At 42.0% G+C, this 15,400-nt stretch overlaps 1 protein-coding gene across 5 annotated transcripts in view; it reads left to right on the forward strand.

The window, feature by feature from the left end:
- Positions 1 to 14,324, forward strand: part of ANKRD28 (ankyrin repeat domain 28) — a 195,071-nt gene extending 180,747 nt beyond the window's left edge. For all 5 annotated transcript variants that reach the window (XM_061167271.1, XM_061167269.1, XM_061167274.1 and 2 more), the window contains 7 exons: positions 2,214 to 2,301; positions 2,391 to 2,474; positions 3,599 to 3,744; positions 4,365 to 4,447; positions 4,884 to 4,966; positions 5,917 to 6,008; positions 12,444 to 14,324. In XM_061167271.1, coding sequence (XP_061023254.1) covers positions 2,214 to 2,301; positions 2,391 to 2,474; positions 3,599 to 3,744; positions 4,365 to 4,447; positions 4,884 to 4,966; positions 5,917 to 6,008; positions 12,444 to 12,730 — 863 coding nt within the window. In that variant the 3' untranslated portion in view covers positions 12,731 to 14,324. The remainder of the gene's footprint in view (positions 1 to 2,213; positions 2,302 to 2,390; positions 2,475 to 3,598; positions 3,745 to 4,364; positions 4,448 to 4,883; positions 4,967 to 5,916; positions 6,009 to 12,443) is intronic.
- Positions 14,325 to 15,400: the final 1,076 nt, after the last annotated feature.

Here is a 15,400-nt window from a genome sequence, read left to right on the forward strand (position 1 = left end):
ATCCATTCATGTTGATAAAAATAGCATTTTTATGAAAAATAAGTATTAAAAAAAAAAAAAATAGAGAAGCAGGTCTCTCTGATGGCTTGTTTTAAGAAAAGAATAGTTTGCCAGTACTACCCTGGAGCTCCCAGACCACACCTTGAGAACTGCTATCCCCACACTTCGAGAACTGCTATCCCAGGAAAATAGGAAACCCTCAAGTCAATACTGGACCATTGTCCTTCTCTACTTCTTGGCCATGAGTTAACATTTGGAGAGGGAGAGTTAAAGCAGGGTTTCTCAGCACTGTTGACATTTGGGGCCAGATAATGTTTAATCCTTTGTTGTGACTGTCCTGTGCCTGCAAGAGGTTTAGCAGCAGCCCTGCCTTTTACCCACTAGATGCCACAGCACTTCCCTACCCCATCTCCAATGTCATAAACAGAAATGTCTCTAGATGTGGCCAGATGTTCTCTGAGGGCTAAAATTGCTCCAGTTGAGAACCACTAAATGAAAGAACTCACAGGTAATGGAATATAACCACAGACTTCCTAAAACATACTTTCTTTTCCTGGTAGAAACAATTACAGTATAACAATTAAGTTGAACTGTTGTTTGAGAATTCTAGGGTAATTAGAAAAGAAATATAGCATCACCTTGTTAACCAAATATTAAGCCATGGAAATAAATCAAGAGGCTCTTTAAGAATCTACTTTATTCCTAATGCGGATCCCAAATGACTTAACAAGGTAGAAGCAACATTTAATTTTCCGTCATTAATACAGCAGTGGGGGATACTTTTACGAAAACCCTGGCTTTGAAAATTGGGTTTAAGAAAATCTGAAGTTTAGGTTTTCCCTTGTTTTTAAAGTTGCTACTAAAAACTGTGGGCCTGGACTTCCCTGGTGGCTCAGTGGTGAAGAATCCGCCTGCCAGTGCAGGAGACACGGGTTCAGTCCCAAGTGGAAAATACTGCCGAGCCTGTGCTCTAGAGCCTGGAGCTGCCTAAAGCCCGTGCTCTGCAACAAGAGAATCCACTGCAGTGAGAAGCCTTAACACCACAACTGGAGAGTAGCCCCTGGTCTCTGCAGCTAGAGAAAAGCCTGCCCAGCAGTGAAGACCCAGCACAGCCAAGAATAAACAGATAAAACTGTTTAGAAAAAGAAAAGTTGTGGACCTGATACTTACTAGTATTCAGTAATTGTCCTTTAACCCAGCAATATAATTTCCAGAAAATTGTTCTTGGAAATATAAAAGAAATAAATACTTTTCTCTTAAGACCTGAAATATTTCATTTACAACATTGATGATGATATCACAAAGAAAACTAGCAGTCACCTTGAAGTCCGTAATTAGAGATTAAATCATTTATGATACTTTCTGATACTGTGACGTTCTCCCAGTCAGCAATAGGATGTCTACATATACTATTATGAAAAGACATATAGTTTTTTAAGTAAAAAACAAGTTGCAGAATGTCCCAGTTGCATAAAAATGAAAAAGTATGTGTTTCTGTACATGCAGTTGTATATGCCTCAAAATGTTCTGGAACTATAAGGCAATAGGTCTAGAGAGTAGTACTGGGAATGGGGACAGGGACATGTACTTTTTTTCCTCTAAACACTTCTGTAAAATAATACCATTAGCTCATTCCTATAACCAGAAAATATTTCAGTCTGCATAAGTAGGAGTTCCCTGGTTGCTTACTAGTAAAGAACCTGCCTGCCAATGCAGGAGCACAGGTTCAATCCCTGGATTGGTAAGATCCCCTGGAGAAGGAAAGGGCAACCCACGCCAGTATTGTTGTTGCTTGGAAAATCCCACGACAGAGAAGCCTGGTGGGCTATAATCCATGGGCTCACAAAGAGTCAGACATGACTTAGCTACTAAAACAACAATGTTACGTAAATATATATTATTTTGAAAGTTACACTATTATATGCAAATAGATCATTTCAAGAAATAATGCCCAAATAACTCTAATTGGTCACCATGGAAAAAGGGAGACTAATTTTTGTCCCCCACAAAAGAAATACTTGTCAATAATAAACTGCTGAAGTTGTACTTTGGATTTCAAAGTGCCTAAAACTGATGTTTATTGGCTTCAAGGAACTGACTACTTGTAATCCGTGTTCAAGCCCTTTTTTTAATCTATTGAGATATGTGGATATGTATGGACACCTCAGTATCTTCTTTGGATCTTAATATCTGGTTCCCATTTACTTATCTAGGTCATGAGACATGTGTAGAACTCCTTTTAGAACAAGATGTTTTCCAGAAAACGGAAGGAAATGCTTTCAGTCCGTTGCATTGTGCTGTGTAAGTAAAGGCAGAATGAATCGGATTTGATTTGAGTATTTAAGAAACAAAGCATCGCTTTGAGAGTGATCACCTTGTTACCTTCACAGAATAAATGACAACGAGGGTGCTGCTGAGATGTTAATTGATACCTTAGGCTCCAGCATTGTGAACGCCACAGATTCAAAAGGAAGGTAGGAATTCAACCATGTAGAAAATTTTATTAGTTATTAGATTAATATGGGAGAGTTTAAAGAAACTCCTTTATTACTTACAGGTTGGTTTTATATTTACAAGTTGTTACAAAATCTTAATTATATTCTCATTATAAAAGGCTTTTCTACCTTGACCAGGGAAACTGGGAAAAAGATTTCCCTTTGTTAAAAACACACATTCTTGTTGGGCTTCCCCGGTGGCACACATGATTAAGAACCCGCCTGCCAGTGCAGGAGATGGAAAAGACTCAGGTTCAACCTCGGGGTCAGGAAGATCCCCTGGAGCAGGAAATATAGCAACCCACTCCAGGATTCTTGCCTGGAGACTCCCATGGATAGCGGAGCCTGGTGGGCCACAGTCCCTAGAGTTGCAAAGTCGGACACGACTGAAGCAACTTAGCACGTGCTTGTTACCCGAAGACTGTCTGTTGTTGTTTATTTTTTTATTTGGCTGTGTTGAGTCTTAATCGTGGCACACAGGACTTTTCATTGTGGCTCAAGGACTCTAGTTGTACGCAGCTGCTGCAGTGTGTAGACTCAGAAATTGTGGCACACAGGCTCAGTGGGATCTTAGTTCCTCCACCAGGGGTCGAACTCTCATCCCCTGCATTGCAAGGCAGATTCTTTCTTTTATGTGTTTGGTTGTGTCGGGTCTCAGCACACAGGCCCTGCGGCAGGTGGGATCTTAGTTCGTGAACCAGGAATCGAACCCGTGTTGTCTGCATTGCAAGGTGGATGCTTAACCACTGGACCACCAGGGAGTCCCCCTAAAGACTCTTTAAAGTTAACAGATTTCTAATTACAAAGAGTCTAACAGTTGTAATAGATGACAGTATTTGGGGCCGGATTTGTTTCTTTCAAAGTTTCCTTTAATGATGTCATTTTTTTTTTTTTGGCAGTTTCATAATTTACCCTTATTTATATTAGTTTACCTAAATAATAGTTATCAAAAATACAAATTTTTGTGGCAGGAATTAGTAAGCCTATTTGTATCCAGGCAATAGTTTTATAGCCTGGTATGTAAATCCTTGAAAGCTGCTGGTGATAAATGAAGAATACACACGCACAGACTTAGCCCCGTCCTTGCATTCCTCTGTGGGCAGGACTCCTCTCCACGCAGCCGCCTTCACAGACCACGTGGAGTGTCTGCAGCTTCTGCTCAGCCACAATGCTCATGTGAACTCCGCGGACTCCTCTGGGAAGACGCCCCTCATGATGGCTGCAGAAAACGGACAGACAAACACAGTTGGTAAAGAAACGCTGGAGGCTTTCATTGTTCTAAGTGTAAATATTGCCTGTGTATAATATAGCTCCCATCTGACTCTGGTTCATTGAATTTTCCATTAGTTATCTCACCATTCCTGAGATTTAAAACCTTTTACCTGCCTACATTCGTGTTTTCTTTTAGGTCCACAGTATTTTCAGTTGGCCTCATGTTAGCAGGCAGTGTTAGGATGGTCAAGAAACCTGACTCTGGAGTCAGACTGAATGTGAGTCCTAGATCTGCCAACTGAGTGGCCTCATGCCTCAGTCTTTCCATCTGTACAGTGACAAAAATAACAGTACCTACTTCATAGGGTTGTTTTGAGAGGTAAATAAGTTACTATAAATCTAGAGTACTTAAAACAGTCTGAAGTTTAGTAAGCACTCACAGAATGAATGTCAGTTGCTGTTCTTGTCTGTTCCTTATACAACACACACACACACACGAGAATACAATATAGACCTTTATATTGCAATGTGTTTTTGCACTTATGTTTTTGCCAGAGGGATATTTTTCCTTTCTGTCTTCATTTCTCTGCAGTGAGTTATTAGTAATCTGAGGTGTATGTTCATATACAAAAGAGTTGATACAATTTTTCCTCCCAGAGATGCTGGTTAGCAGTGCTAGTGCAGATCTGACTTTACAAGATAACAGTAAAAACACCGCCCTCCATTTGGCTTGCAGTAAGGTAGGTACACATCTTAACAATATTTTTTGATTGTTAATATCGACAGTGGCATTTAAGGTTCTTCCACTTAACTAAAATGAACAGAGCTAGGGACCAAACCTGTCTAAGAATCACTGGCATCAGATTTCTTGGGAAAAAAGATTACTTATGTATGAAACATCATGGTATATGAAATTTCCAGTAAGCCAAGTAAGTTTTGGACCACAGGCTTAAATGTACTTATTGTCTTTTTCTAATCTCTCTAATCTTAAATATTCTTATCCTCTCCTGTAACCCCATTACACCAATTCATGTTTGGACGTATATTTAAGACATTAGCCAAGAAAATGCATAGTATATGAATGGTGATATATGGACGAAGATTGGGGTGTATTGAGTGTATAAAGTTATCTTTGATGGTGCCAAAGTTTTTAAGAGTTATTTGTCATAATTTTAGGGTCATGAAACTAGTGCCTTGTTAATACTGGAAAAGATAACAGATAGAAACCTCATCAATGCAACCAATGCAGCTTTGCAAACGTGAGTACTTCCAGTGTCTAGTGTAAACCTTGTGACCTTTAATTATAAAAATGATTAATGGAATTCTTTTGTGATTGGAATCAGTCTGTCACAGAAGCAATTAAAAAATAAAAAACAGTTCTTAAAATTGACAAAACTCATTTCTAAAATCATCATAATTAAAAGACATTATTTAAAAAGTTTTTTAATTGAAACCCTTATTCTTGAAAATAATAGGTTGTCAGTCAATCCAGTTTTATGGTGGAAAGTAATACTATTCTGTGTGTTTTATGGCAACCAACTGAAATAATACACTTAACAACCAATGAGGCAAAAAGTTTTATACATGTCTGTAGCTAGAGAGATTTCAGAAATAATCAGGTCTTTAATATGAGCTGCCAGTTCTGGGTGACTGCCTAAATCCTGGCCCAGCGTCTTCCATTATTCCTTACCATTTTCATTTGCTGTTCTGCTTTGAGACTTAGTAAAGAGAAGAATCTTACAATAATGGTTCCCATTCAGGTCTCAGTCTCATCCCTTAAGGGTCCAGAATGAGTCATGGAACCTGTAAACTGTTTTAAAAACCTATTGGAACTTGTGCTGTTGCAGTTTACAGTTTTATTGTTTAATACATGTGTTTGCCAACCACATTTCTTAACACAACTTAAGAATGCAGTTTAGTTAGTAAATCTTTTTAAACGTTGGTCTTGAAGGAAACTGGCACGAGGGTCTGGAGGAGGTGGGAGCTGCTGCTGGCTGGTGCTGGGTGCAGCGCTAACAGGCGCTCCGAGTCCTGGCTCTCCCGGGCCTCTCTCCCCTCCTCACTGCCGTCGGGACCAGCGGCCTCCGGTCTGCGTCTGTGGGCCTCCATGGACTAGAGTAAATGGTCTTCAACAACCAGGGTAGAGAGTGAGCACACGCATGCGTGGGCCTGCACACATGGACGTGTACACATATTGTTTTCTCTCCAGACCTCTGCATGTTGCTGCCCGAAACGGGCTGACAATGGTGGTTCAAGAACTCTTGGGGAAAGGGGCAAGCGTGCTTGCGGTCGATGAGAACGGTGAGTAGTGTCTGCTTCCTCTTTCCCTAACCTGCTAGAGGCGTTGGCCTTTCAGTGATCCATACATGAAGGAAAGGAGACTTGGGGACTTTTCACTGGTCAGAGAGGAGAGCTGGAGTTAATACTGACGAGGGCTTACACTTTGTGGCAAAAGGAACGAGGGCAGGAGAAACAGGGAAAGTCCATCTAACAGGTGAGCTCCCGAGTTTCACGCATCTCTTAAATCAGAGTTGTGTTTGCCTGCTCAGGCACTCAGTCGAGTCCGACTCTTTGCGACCCCATGGACTGTAACCCGCCAGGTTCCTCTGTCCATGGGATTTTCCAGGGGTTGCCATTTCCTCCTCCAGGGGATCTTCCTCAACCCAGGGATCGAACCTGAGTCTCCTGCATTGGCAGGCAAATTCTCTTTACCAGCTGCACCAGCTGGGAAGCCCAAATCAGAATTAGGATTTATTAACTTTGGTTTAGTGATATCACCTTTGTTTTCTTAGTATTCAAAGAATTTGTTCTTTCAGCAAACATTTATCAAGACCCTTACTTGAATGCCAGGTTTTATCAGAATCTAGTCTTCCCATCCGGGGCCTATCCTCTTTGCCTGCCTGAGGCGGTCTCTGTAGCTTCTCTTTGCTTTGTGTCCTATAATAATGGCTTTTGTAGGATCTCTCTGCAAAAAAACATCATTTCTCTCATCATAACACACCTCTCATTACTCCTACTGCTCCTGCTGTGGCCATATGTCTCTGTCCCCCTTTGCAGCACAGTTACTCAGGAGTCGTTTCTCCCTCTGTCTCCAGTTCTCCTCTTTCTTCTCCCTTCAGTGCCCTCTGGTCAGACCTTCACCCCACCACACTACAGCACTGTTCTCAGCAAAACCACCAGTGACCTCCACGGTGTTAGGAATCAACTCTGCTTTGACTTGACATACAGAATTCAACACAACTGATTATTCCTTCCTTCCTTAGGAATAGGCTTTTAATGTGGAATTTAAAATGTATATGAAATACCAGATGGGAAGGTTGCAGTCTGCCATAGCTAGTGTCTGATATTCCCCCAAGTAGTCTCCATACTTTGCATTTGCAGCACGCTGTCCCCTGGACCAGTAGATGCAGATCACTTATGGCAGGATAAGGGGGAGGGTCAGAGAGAATGCATATGATTTTTATTATAGTATCCTTCTTAAAGGGATGTTCTTCATTCACAAATATCTGGTTCCTTGAATTAGTAACTGGATAAGGGTTTGTAACTTCTTGTTTTGTTGTTAAATAATTATATTTACTAGAACTGAATATTTTTTATTTTACTGATTTTTTATTGAAGTATAAGTGACATACAACATTCTGTTAGTTTCAGGTATACCCTTTTTTTTTTTTTTGCATAAACTTTCTTTACATGGCTTTCTGGACTCCACATTTTCTTAGTTTTCCTCCTACAGTACTATCTTCAGTTTCTTTCACTAAGTTTCTCTCTCTTCTCCTCAACTTGTTACTATTGGAGGGCTCTCAAGTTCAGTACTTCATTCTTTTTGCTTTCTCTACACATCTACTTCTGCTTCATTGATGACACTAAAGCCTTTGACTGTGTGGTTCACAACAGACTGGAAAATTTTTAAAGAGATGGGAGTATTAGACCACCTTACCTGTTTCCTGAGAAATCTGTATGCATGGTCAAGAAGCAACAGTTAGAACCAGACATGAAACAACAGACTGGTTCAAAACTGCGAAAGGAGTACATCATGGCTGTGTATTGTCACCCTGCTTATTTAACTTCTGTGCTGAGTATGTCATGCAAAATGCTGGGCTGGATGAATCACAAGCTGGAATCAAGATTGCCAGGAGAAAAATCAACAACTTCAGATACACAGATGATACCACTCTATTGGCAGAAAGTGAAGAGGAACTAAAGAGCCTCTTGATGAGGGCAAAAGAGGAGAGTGAAAAAGCTGGCTTAAAACTCAACATTCAAAAAACTTAAGATCATGGCAAACAGATGGGGGAAAAGTGGGAACAGTGACAGACTTTATTTGCTTGGGCTCCAAAATCACTGCAGATGGTGACTGCAGCTATGAAGTTAAAAGACACTTGCTCCTTGGAAGGAGAAAGCTATGACATACCTGGAGAATGTATTAGAAAGCAGAGACATTACTTTGCCAACAAAGGTCTATATAGTTAAAGCTATGGGTTTTTTTCCAGTAATCATGTACAGATGTGAGAGTCAGACCATGAAGAAGGTTGAACACCCAAGAACTGATACTTTCAAACTGTGGTGCTGAAAAAGATTCTTGAGAGTCCCTTGGACAGCATGGAGATCAAACCCGTCAATCCTAAGGGAAATCAACCCTGAATATTCATTGGAAGGACTGATGCTGAAGCTGAAGTTCCAATACTTTGGCCACCTGATGCAAAGAGATGACTCATTGGAAAAGACCCTGATGCTGGGAAAGATTGAAGGTGGGAGGAGAAGGGGACGACAGAGGGTGAGATGGTTGGATGGCATCACTGACTGAATGGACACGAGTTTGAGTATGCTCAGGGAGATAGTGAAGGAGTGGGGAGCCTGGTGTGCTGCTTGTCCATGGGGTCACAAAGAGTCAGCCACAGCTTAGTGACTGAACAGCAACACTGCCTACATTCACTCTCTGGGTGACCTCATCCAGTTCTGGGGTCCCAAACACTGCATCTGTGCTGAGAATGTGTGAATTTACATCTCCAGCTGCCTGACTGATAGCATACCCTGTGAATGTCTGATGCACAGGTCCAGAACTGGACTGCTGACCCTCTCTCCCCCTGCCAAGCCTGCTCTCTGCACAGCCATCCTTGGCTCAGCTGATGACCATTCCCATCCTTGCAATTGCTCCTTGACGCCTCTCATACCCAGGGCACAGTCCACCAACATGTACTATTGATCTGCCTCCAAAGTATATTCAGATATGCCCACTTTTCCCCCTCTACCACCACCCTTGGCCAGGATCCTTTTAAAATACGTGGGAGGGGCTTCCCTTGTGCCTCAGTGGTAAAGAACCTGCCTGCCAGTGCAGGAGACACAGGTTCCATCCCTGGTCTGAGAAGATCCCACACGCCATGAAGCCCATGTGCCCACAACTGCTGAGCCTGTGCTCTGGAGCCTGGGAGCCACAACTGCTGAGCCCATGTGCTGCAGCTGCTGAGGCCTGAGTGCTGTAGGCCCCCTGCTCCACAGTGAGAGCAAGCACCGCAGTGAGAAGCCAGCACTGAGGCTAGAGAAACGTGTGGGGAGCTGCTGCTCATCCGCATCTCAGTTTACCGATGGTCCTTAGAGGATCTCTCGGGGCCGACCGAATCTCAGTTTACCGATGGTCCTTAGATGATCTCTTGGGGCCGATTGTCAGCTCTTTCTGTTACCACTCCCGCTTGTCTCCTCGTCGTCCCGCCTTGTCCTGTCCTGCCACGCCAGCTCCTCACACCGTGTACGTGATGGTGTACGTGCATCATGATCTCTCTTGCAGCTTCGAACACTCTGTCCCCAATAGTCTTTGGCTGAACCCTTCACCTGTTTCCAGTCTTAGCTCAAATGTCATCTATTCAGTGAATCCCATCCCAACTACCCTTGTAACACAGCCTGCTGATCACCCCCATCGCATTCTCAGTTCTTCTTACCCTCCTGTATTCCTTCCTTTTCCTTCTTTCCACGGAGCGTATCTTCTCACAGACGAGGCAGGAGTCTGTGCTCACAGATCTGTGCTGAATGGTTAGAAGAGCCCCTGGCCACATCAGGCTCAGCGGGTGTGTGTAGGTGATGATGCAGTGAGCAGTGTGCTGAGTCCCGCAGACGCACGGTAGGGTCCAGGTCAGCCCACTGCCTTGAGTGGCAGTGAGAATAAGCAGGCTGTCCCAAGGCCCGTGAAGCAGTTCAGTTAGAATAAACCTGGAATGCTGCAAGAGATATCAGGGAAGGTATCCCCCCGAAGTGCCTTCTGAGCCAGAATCCAAAGGACAAGTAAAAACACAGGAGAAAACTCGAAGCTGAGAGAGTGGCATATTTAATAGAGATACAACGCAGGGCAGTGTGAGTACTGAGTTAGACCACACCTGAGTCTCTTAGGTCAAGTGGCAAAGGATCTTTGTGTCAGGGAGAACAAAGCTAGTCTGAAAGGGAGCAAGTCTAGACTAGGTAACAAGTTCACAGTCACGGTGGGAGGAGGGAGTGGGCAGAAATACGGCAGAGATGTTGGAGGTGAAAGGACATTGATGTTTCTTCCCTCCCCAGGCTCCGATGAATCCTGGGATTCATCGGAGCCTGGGGAGGGAAGACATGGCCTGCAGTCTGGCATGGAGCGATATGGGCAGGGGAGGGGAGGCCATTGTTTAAGATGAGAATGTAGGAGGAAGAGCTGGGTTCACTTAGGAACATGAGAAAAGCTCACTGGCAACTCCAGGTGGCTAATTGAACATCAACATATGGATCTGGAGCCCAAAGTCAGCAGGATCTAGGTTGGACGTAGAAATTTGGGAATCGTTAGTTTAATATAATCATGAAATCCATAGAAGTGAGTGGTACCACCCACTAAGATAAGTTCAGTCTCACCTAATTTAAAAGAAACTTTCACTGTCAGCAAATTATATTTCTGGAAATAAGAAGCAATATAGATTAAAATGAAGAGCCTAAATTGCTAACCTGTATAGGATATTTGGTCACATTGTGAGGCTGTAAATCAAATAGCCAGTAGACAGTCTTTGTTGGTCATTTTCAAGGTTTTATATTGCTTTTGCATATGAAAAGGATAATAAACAGATGACAATGAAGGTCGCCTGTGACCTAATGTCTTCTTACATACTTTGCAATATGAGATCGTAATCAGGGTCCAAAGTTAGTAAGTCATAATAAGTACCCATCTTATTTTGTAATCAATTCTAACCTTCAGATTAATGATCCAATTATAAATTGTTCCAGTAACAAGAGAGGTTGACGATTTAATTAGACTCTGTGTTTTCACTGTCTTCTTTCCTGACCCAACCAAGTGTTCCCAGTTAGTTGCACGGATACTTTGTTGCGGTGGTATTGTTCAGTTGCTAGGACACTTTGTGACCTCATGGACTGCAGCACAGTAGACTCCTCTGTCCACCACTGTCTCCCAGAGTTTGCGCAAATTCATGTCCATCCTCTGCCACCCCCTTCTACTTTTGTCTTCAGTCTTTCTCAGCATCAGGGTCTTTTCTAGCAAATCAGCTCTTCACATCAGGTAGCCAAAGTACTGGGGCTTCAACTTTAGCATCAGCCCATCCAATGAATATTCAGAGCTGGTTTCCTTTAGGATTGACTGGTTTGATGTCCTTGCTGTCCAAGGGGCTCTCAAGAGTCTTCTCCAGCACCACAGTTTGAAAGCATCAATTCTTCAGCACTCAACCTTCTTTATGGTTCAACTGTCTTTATGGTACATGACATGGAAAAACCATAGCTTTGACTAGATGGACCTTGTCAGCAAAATGATGTCTCTGCTTTTCAATACACTGTCTAGGTTTGTCATAGCTTTCCTTCCAAGGCACAAACGTCTTTGACTTTCATGGCTGCCGTTACCATTCTCAGTGATTTTGGAGCCCAAGAAAAGAGTCTGTCACTGTTCCCACTTTTCCCCCATCTATTTGCCGTGAAGTGATGGGACTGGAGGCCATGATCTTAATTTTTTGAATGTCGAGTTTTAAACCAGCTTTTTCACTCTCCTCTTTCACTCTCATCAAGAAACTCTTTAGTTCTTCTTCACTTTCTGCCATTAGGTTGGTGTCATCTGCATATCTGAGGTTGTTGGTATTTCTCACGCAATCTTGATTCCAGCTTGTGATTCATCCAGCCCAGCATTTAGAGTTAAAGTCAGTCTTCTGCTAAAGAAGGGAACATATGCAAAGGAAACATTTGTTTGATTTAGGAGCTTTAAACCTGTTTATGTTTTTCTCAATGGACTCTGACCCCAAAAGAAGTTAAATGGTGGCCATGTGTTTTCATTGAACATGCATATTTTGAGCACCAGCTCAGCCTCATTCACAAATTAGTGCACATTTAGGCTTCTCAGCATGTAATCCCTTCCTTACAGAACTTCAAATTAATGGTAAAACTCCCCCAGCATTCTGAATGAAGTTTTACCAGACTTTTTTCCCCCTTATTCTAGCCTTATACCATCTGGGAACTTGGATGGATGCAGATAAGTTATGAGATAGTGGAGGAACCATCCATCCGGGACCTCGGTTTCCTCTGTAGTCTGTTAGATCTCCTCCCACCCTAGGTTTCTATGACCTTCCTCTTTTACTATTTATTACAAAGTTCTGAATCATTTTAATTAAGCCAGCTTATTACATAAGCCAAGTAATTTAAAATATGTCTAAGGTTGAAGACCAGGGTAGGTTTACTACCTTTCTTTAGTGAAGTGAGTCTCAGGATGAGTGATTTTAACCTTGTCTTTAATTCCAGGCTATACCCCAGCTTTGGCCTGTGCCCCCAACAAGGACGTGGCGGACTGCCTCGCGCTCATTCTGGCCACCATGATGCCTATCTCGTCAAGTAGCCCTTTATCATCCCTGACATTCAATGCCATTAACCGCTACACCAACACCTCGAAAACTGTCAGCTTTGAAGCCTTGCCCATCATGAGAAATGAACCCAGCTCCTACTGTAGCTTCAACAACATCGGTGGGGAGCAGGAGTACTTATACACCGATGTGGATGAGCTCAATGACTCCGATTCAGAGACCTACTGACAGGCTGAGCCAGAGACCTGGGGAGGCATTCTGACACTGATGCTTCAAACTGTGCTTTTTCAGGAAAAAGGCACTTTCTTACTCACATACAAACGCAACCTAAGAGAGTGCAAACAGAAGTATGATGACATTAGGAAGAACAGTTTTACAGGCACGTTTTACAAAAGGAACTGCTGGAATCTTGAAGCAGACTTGACCAGAGGAGAACACTTGATGGCACATAGCCTCGTCATTGTGGACTTTGGGTTTGCAGTGCCTGGAATTATCTGGGACACTGCACCCTGATCTGCTCACACAAGCAACACTATCGTCAAAGAAGAGATAAGGACACTAGATTTCAGTTTTATCAATAAAACTACAACTAAATTTAAGGGCAATAAAAATTTGGTACAATAGGCATGATGTGCACAGCAAATTGCCAAAGGACCAAATAACTCGGGTTTTAACAGAGCACCACTTTGCGGAAACTGGAGCGGGTGAAACTAGACATTATCTAAACCAAACTTCAGTATTTCTGAAAATGAAGCTGAGATTTGGTTTTCAATGTTGATTTTTTTTTTAAAAGAAAACATCTGAAAGCCTTCTAATATGTATTAAACCATGAGAGAAAGCAGATGTATTTTTACATTTTTTTTCTTTTACATAAAAATTTTAAAATTCCAACTTTTATAATAGAATTGAAAACCAGCTGACTGGGTGCAGTCAGGGTGAAAATATTTGTGATGTAGACTTGTAATAGATTGGGGTCAGGCTGTTGGTTGCCGGGTTTTGAATGGTTTAGGTTTAAAACTGAACTATTTTTGTTTGAAAATGTAAAGAATTTCCTCAAAGAAGGAAATTTCGTAAAATCAGGAAGTGGATGATTTTCACCCTGTTGCAGCCCAGTGGTCCAGTCCTGGGGAGTGGCGTTTCAGCCTCACTGCTTTGGGTGGTACACTTTGGTCACCTTTGTGTCTCCCCTGTGCCTCCACAGTGGACTAGGGTATTTTTGTTGTCACTGTTTAGTGAAGAATCAAAAAGAAAAACTCCCTTGCTACTCATAAGTTAACATCATCAGGTCTCTTGGAAGGCATTTCTATACTGGGCAAGGTTTAAAATACTAAAGCCTTTAGGTCTTATTCACATTTAAAGTAGCGTGTTTATAACATGCTAGATTGGAAGACTGCCTTCCAAATAACAAAGAGGGGGGAAGGCTGATGTTTAGGCTTTTAAATGACAATTTATATGGGTCTGCTTTTACTGTAACTGTCACCTTCCCAGTGAAAATGATTTCACTTACGTAGGGGGTCTTCCAAGTCGGGGTAGAGTTCCATAAATTTTCACAAAGTGATTCCCAATTTCATTTTATTCTTTTTGTATCGTGAAACTGGAAACTTTATGACATTGTAAATTATCAGCTGGTTTTTCTGAATATAAAGTGTGAAAACACAGAACAGTATTTTGATCTATTTGATAATTTTGTGGGTTTTTGAAGAATTAATGAGCATGTAAATAGAAATAGTGACTGCTTGAATACTGTATTTACTTGCACTCTTTCAATACATCAAGATTCCTGTATATTTTAGAGTATAATAAAACACAGATGTGAGTTGTATTTAATGCATAATGTATTTGTATCTGTGCATATTACTTAAAAATCTATAAAGTTTCTAGGGCATTGACTACTAGATTTTAAGCATTTTTTCTAAAATATTTACAGAAATTATAAATGTAATTGTCCATCTTTTCTTTATAATATAAAGAAGTCATAATGGGCCCTTCCTAATTATTAGTGGTAGGAAGGTGTATATGCATTTTAAAGACAGCAGACTACATTTTCTTTTGTACCTTTTGGAAAAAAAAGAAAAAAGAGGATTCTAAAAGTATACATATGTGTACTTTCTCTTTCCTTTTAGGAATTCTCTTCTGAATTCCCTGAGGGAATTTCCTAGAGTCTCAGATTTGAAAGAGACCTGAGGTTCATCCAGTCCAGCCTCTTAACAAATGCAGGAGCCCCTTCTACCAGTGTGACCCTTCCACCTTGAACACTTGCAGTGACTCTACCTCACCAGGCAGCCCACTCAGTTGCTGAGCAGCTTCAGCTGTTATAAAGGTCGTCCTTAGGTGGAGCTGAAGCCTCCCTCCCTCCTAGGAACTTAGGCCCTTGGGCCCCGGGTCCGTCCTCCAAGAGAACATGGAGAACCTCAGCAGGATGACACATGCCCTCTTCTCTTTTGCAGGCTGTTGGATTCATCTGCTGAAGCGATTTCCAGAAGGACTCAGACACACTGTTAGATTTACTGCCTCTGATGAAACTCAAGGTGTGGCTGTAAAGTAACAAGCTGTTCTTAATTTATCCTCAGACGCACCAGAATTCAGAGCTTGCATCATTTTACGTACATGATGCCATGACTAGAAATACTTGTGAAGTGGGTCTTCGATCACTTGCCCACTAGGGAACTATTCCATTGCTTTATGATCTCATTTTGTGATAGGCTGTCCCCTGGCTTGATCAGCTGCTTCCTTTGGTTAGTACCAGATGAGGGGAAATCGCAAAGTATCGTCCTGAACAGTGTTGGAACACCACTGGTATTGTTGGAGGAAATCAGCAGACTCCTTGAATGAAGGGACACAGCACCCTTTATAGTTAAACCTAGTGCGTCAAAGGCGTTCAGGCCCTATTCTGTAATG

This window comes from Dama dama, chromosome 19, assembly GCF_033118175.1.
Source record: "Dama dama isolate Ldn47 chromosome 19, ASM3311817v1, whole genome shotgun sequence".
Classification (NCBI taxonomy): Eukaryota; Metazoa; Chordata; class Mammalia; order Artiodactyla; family Cervidae; genus Dama; species Dama dama.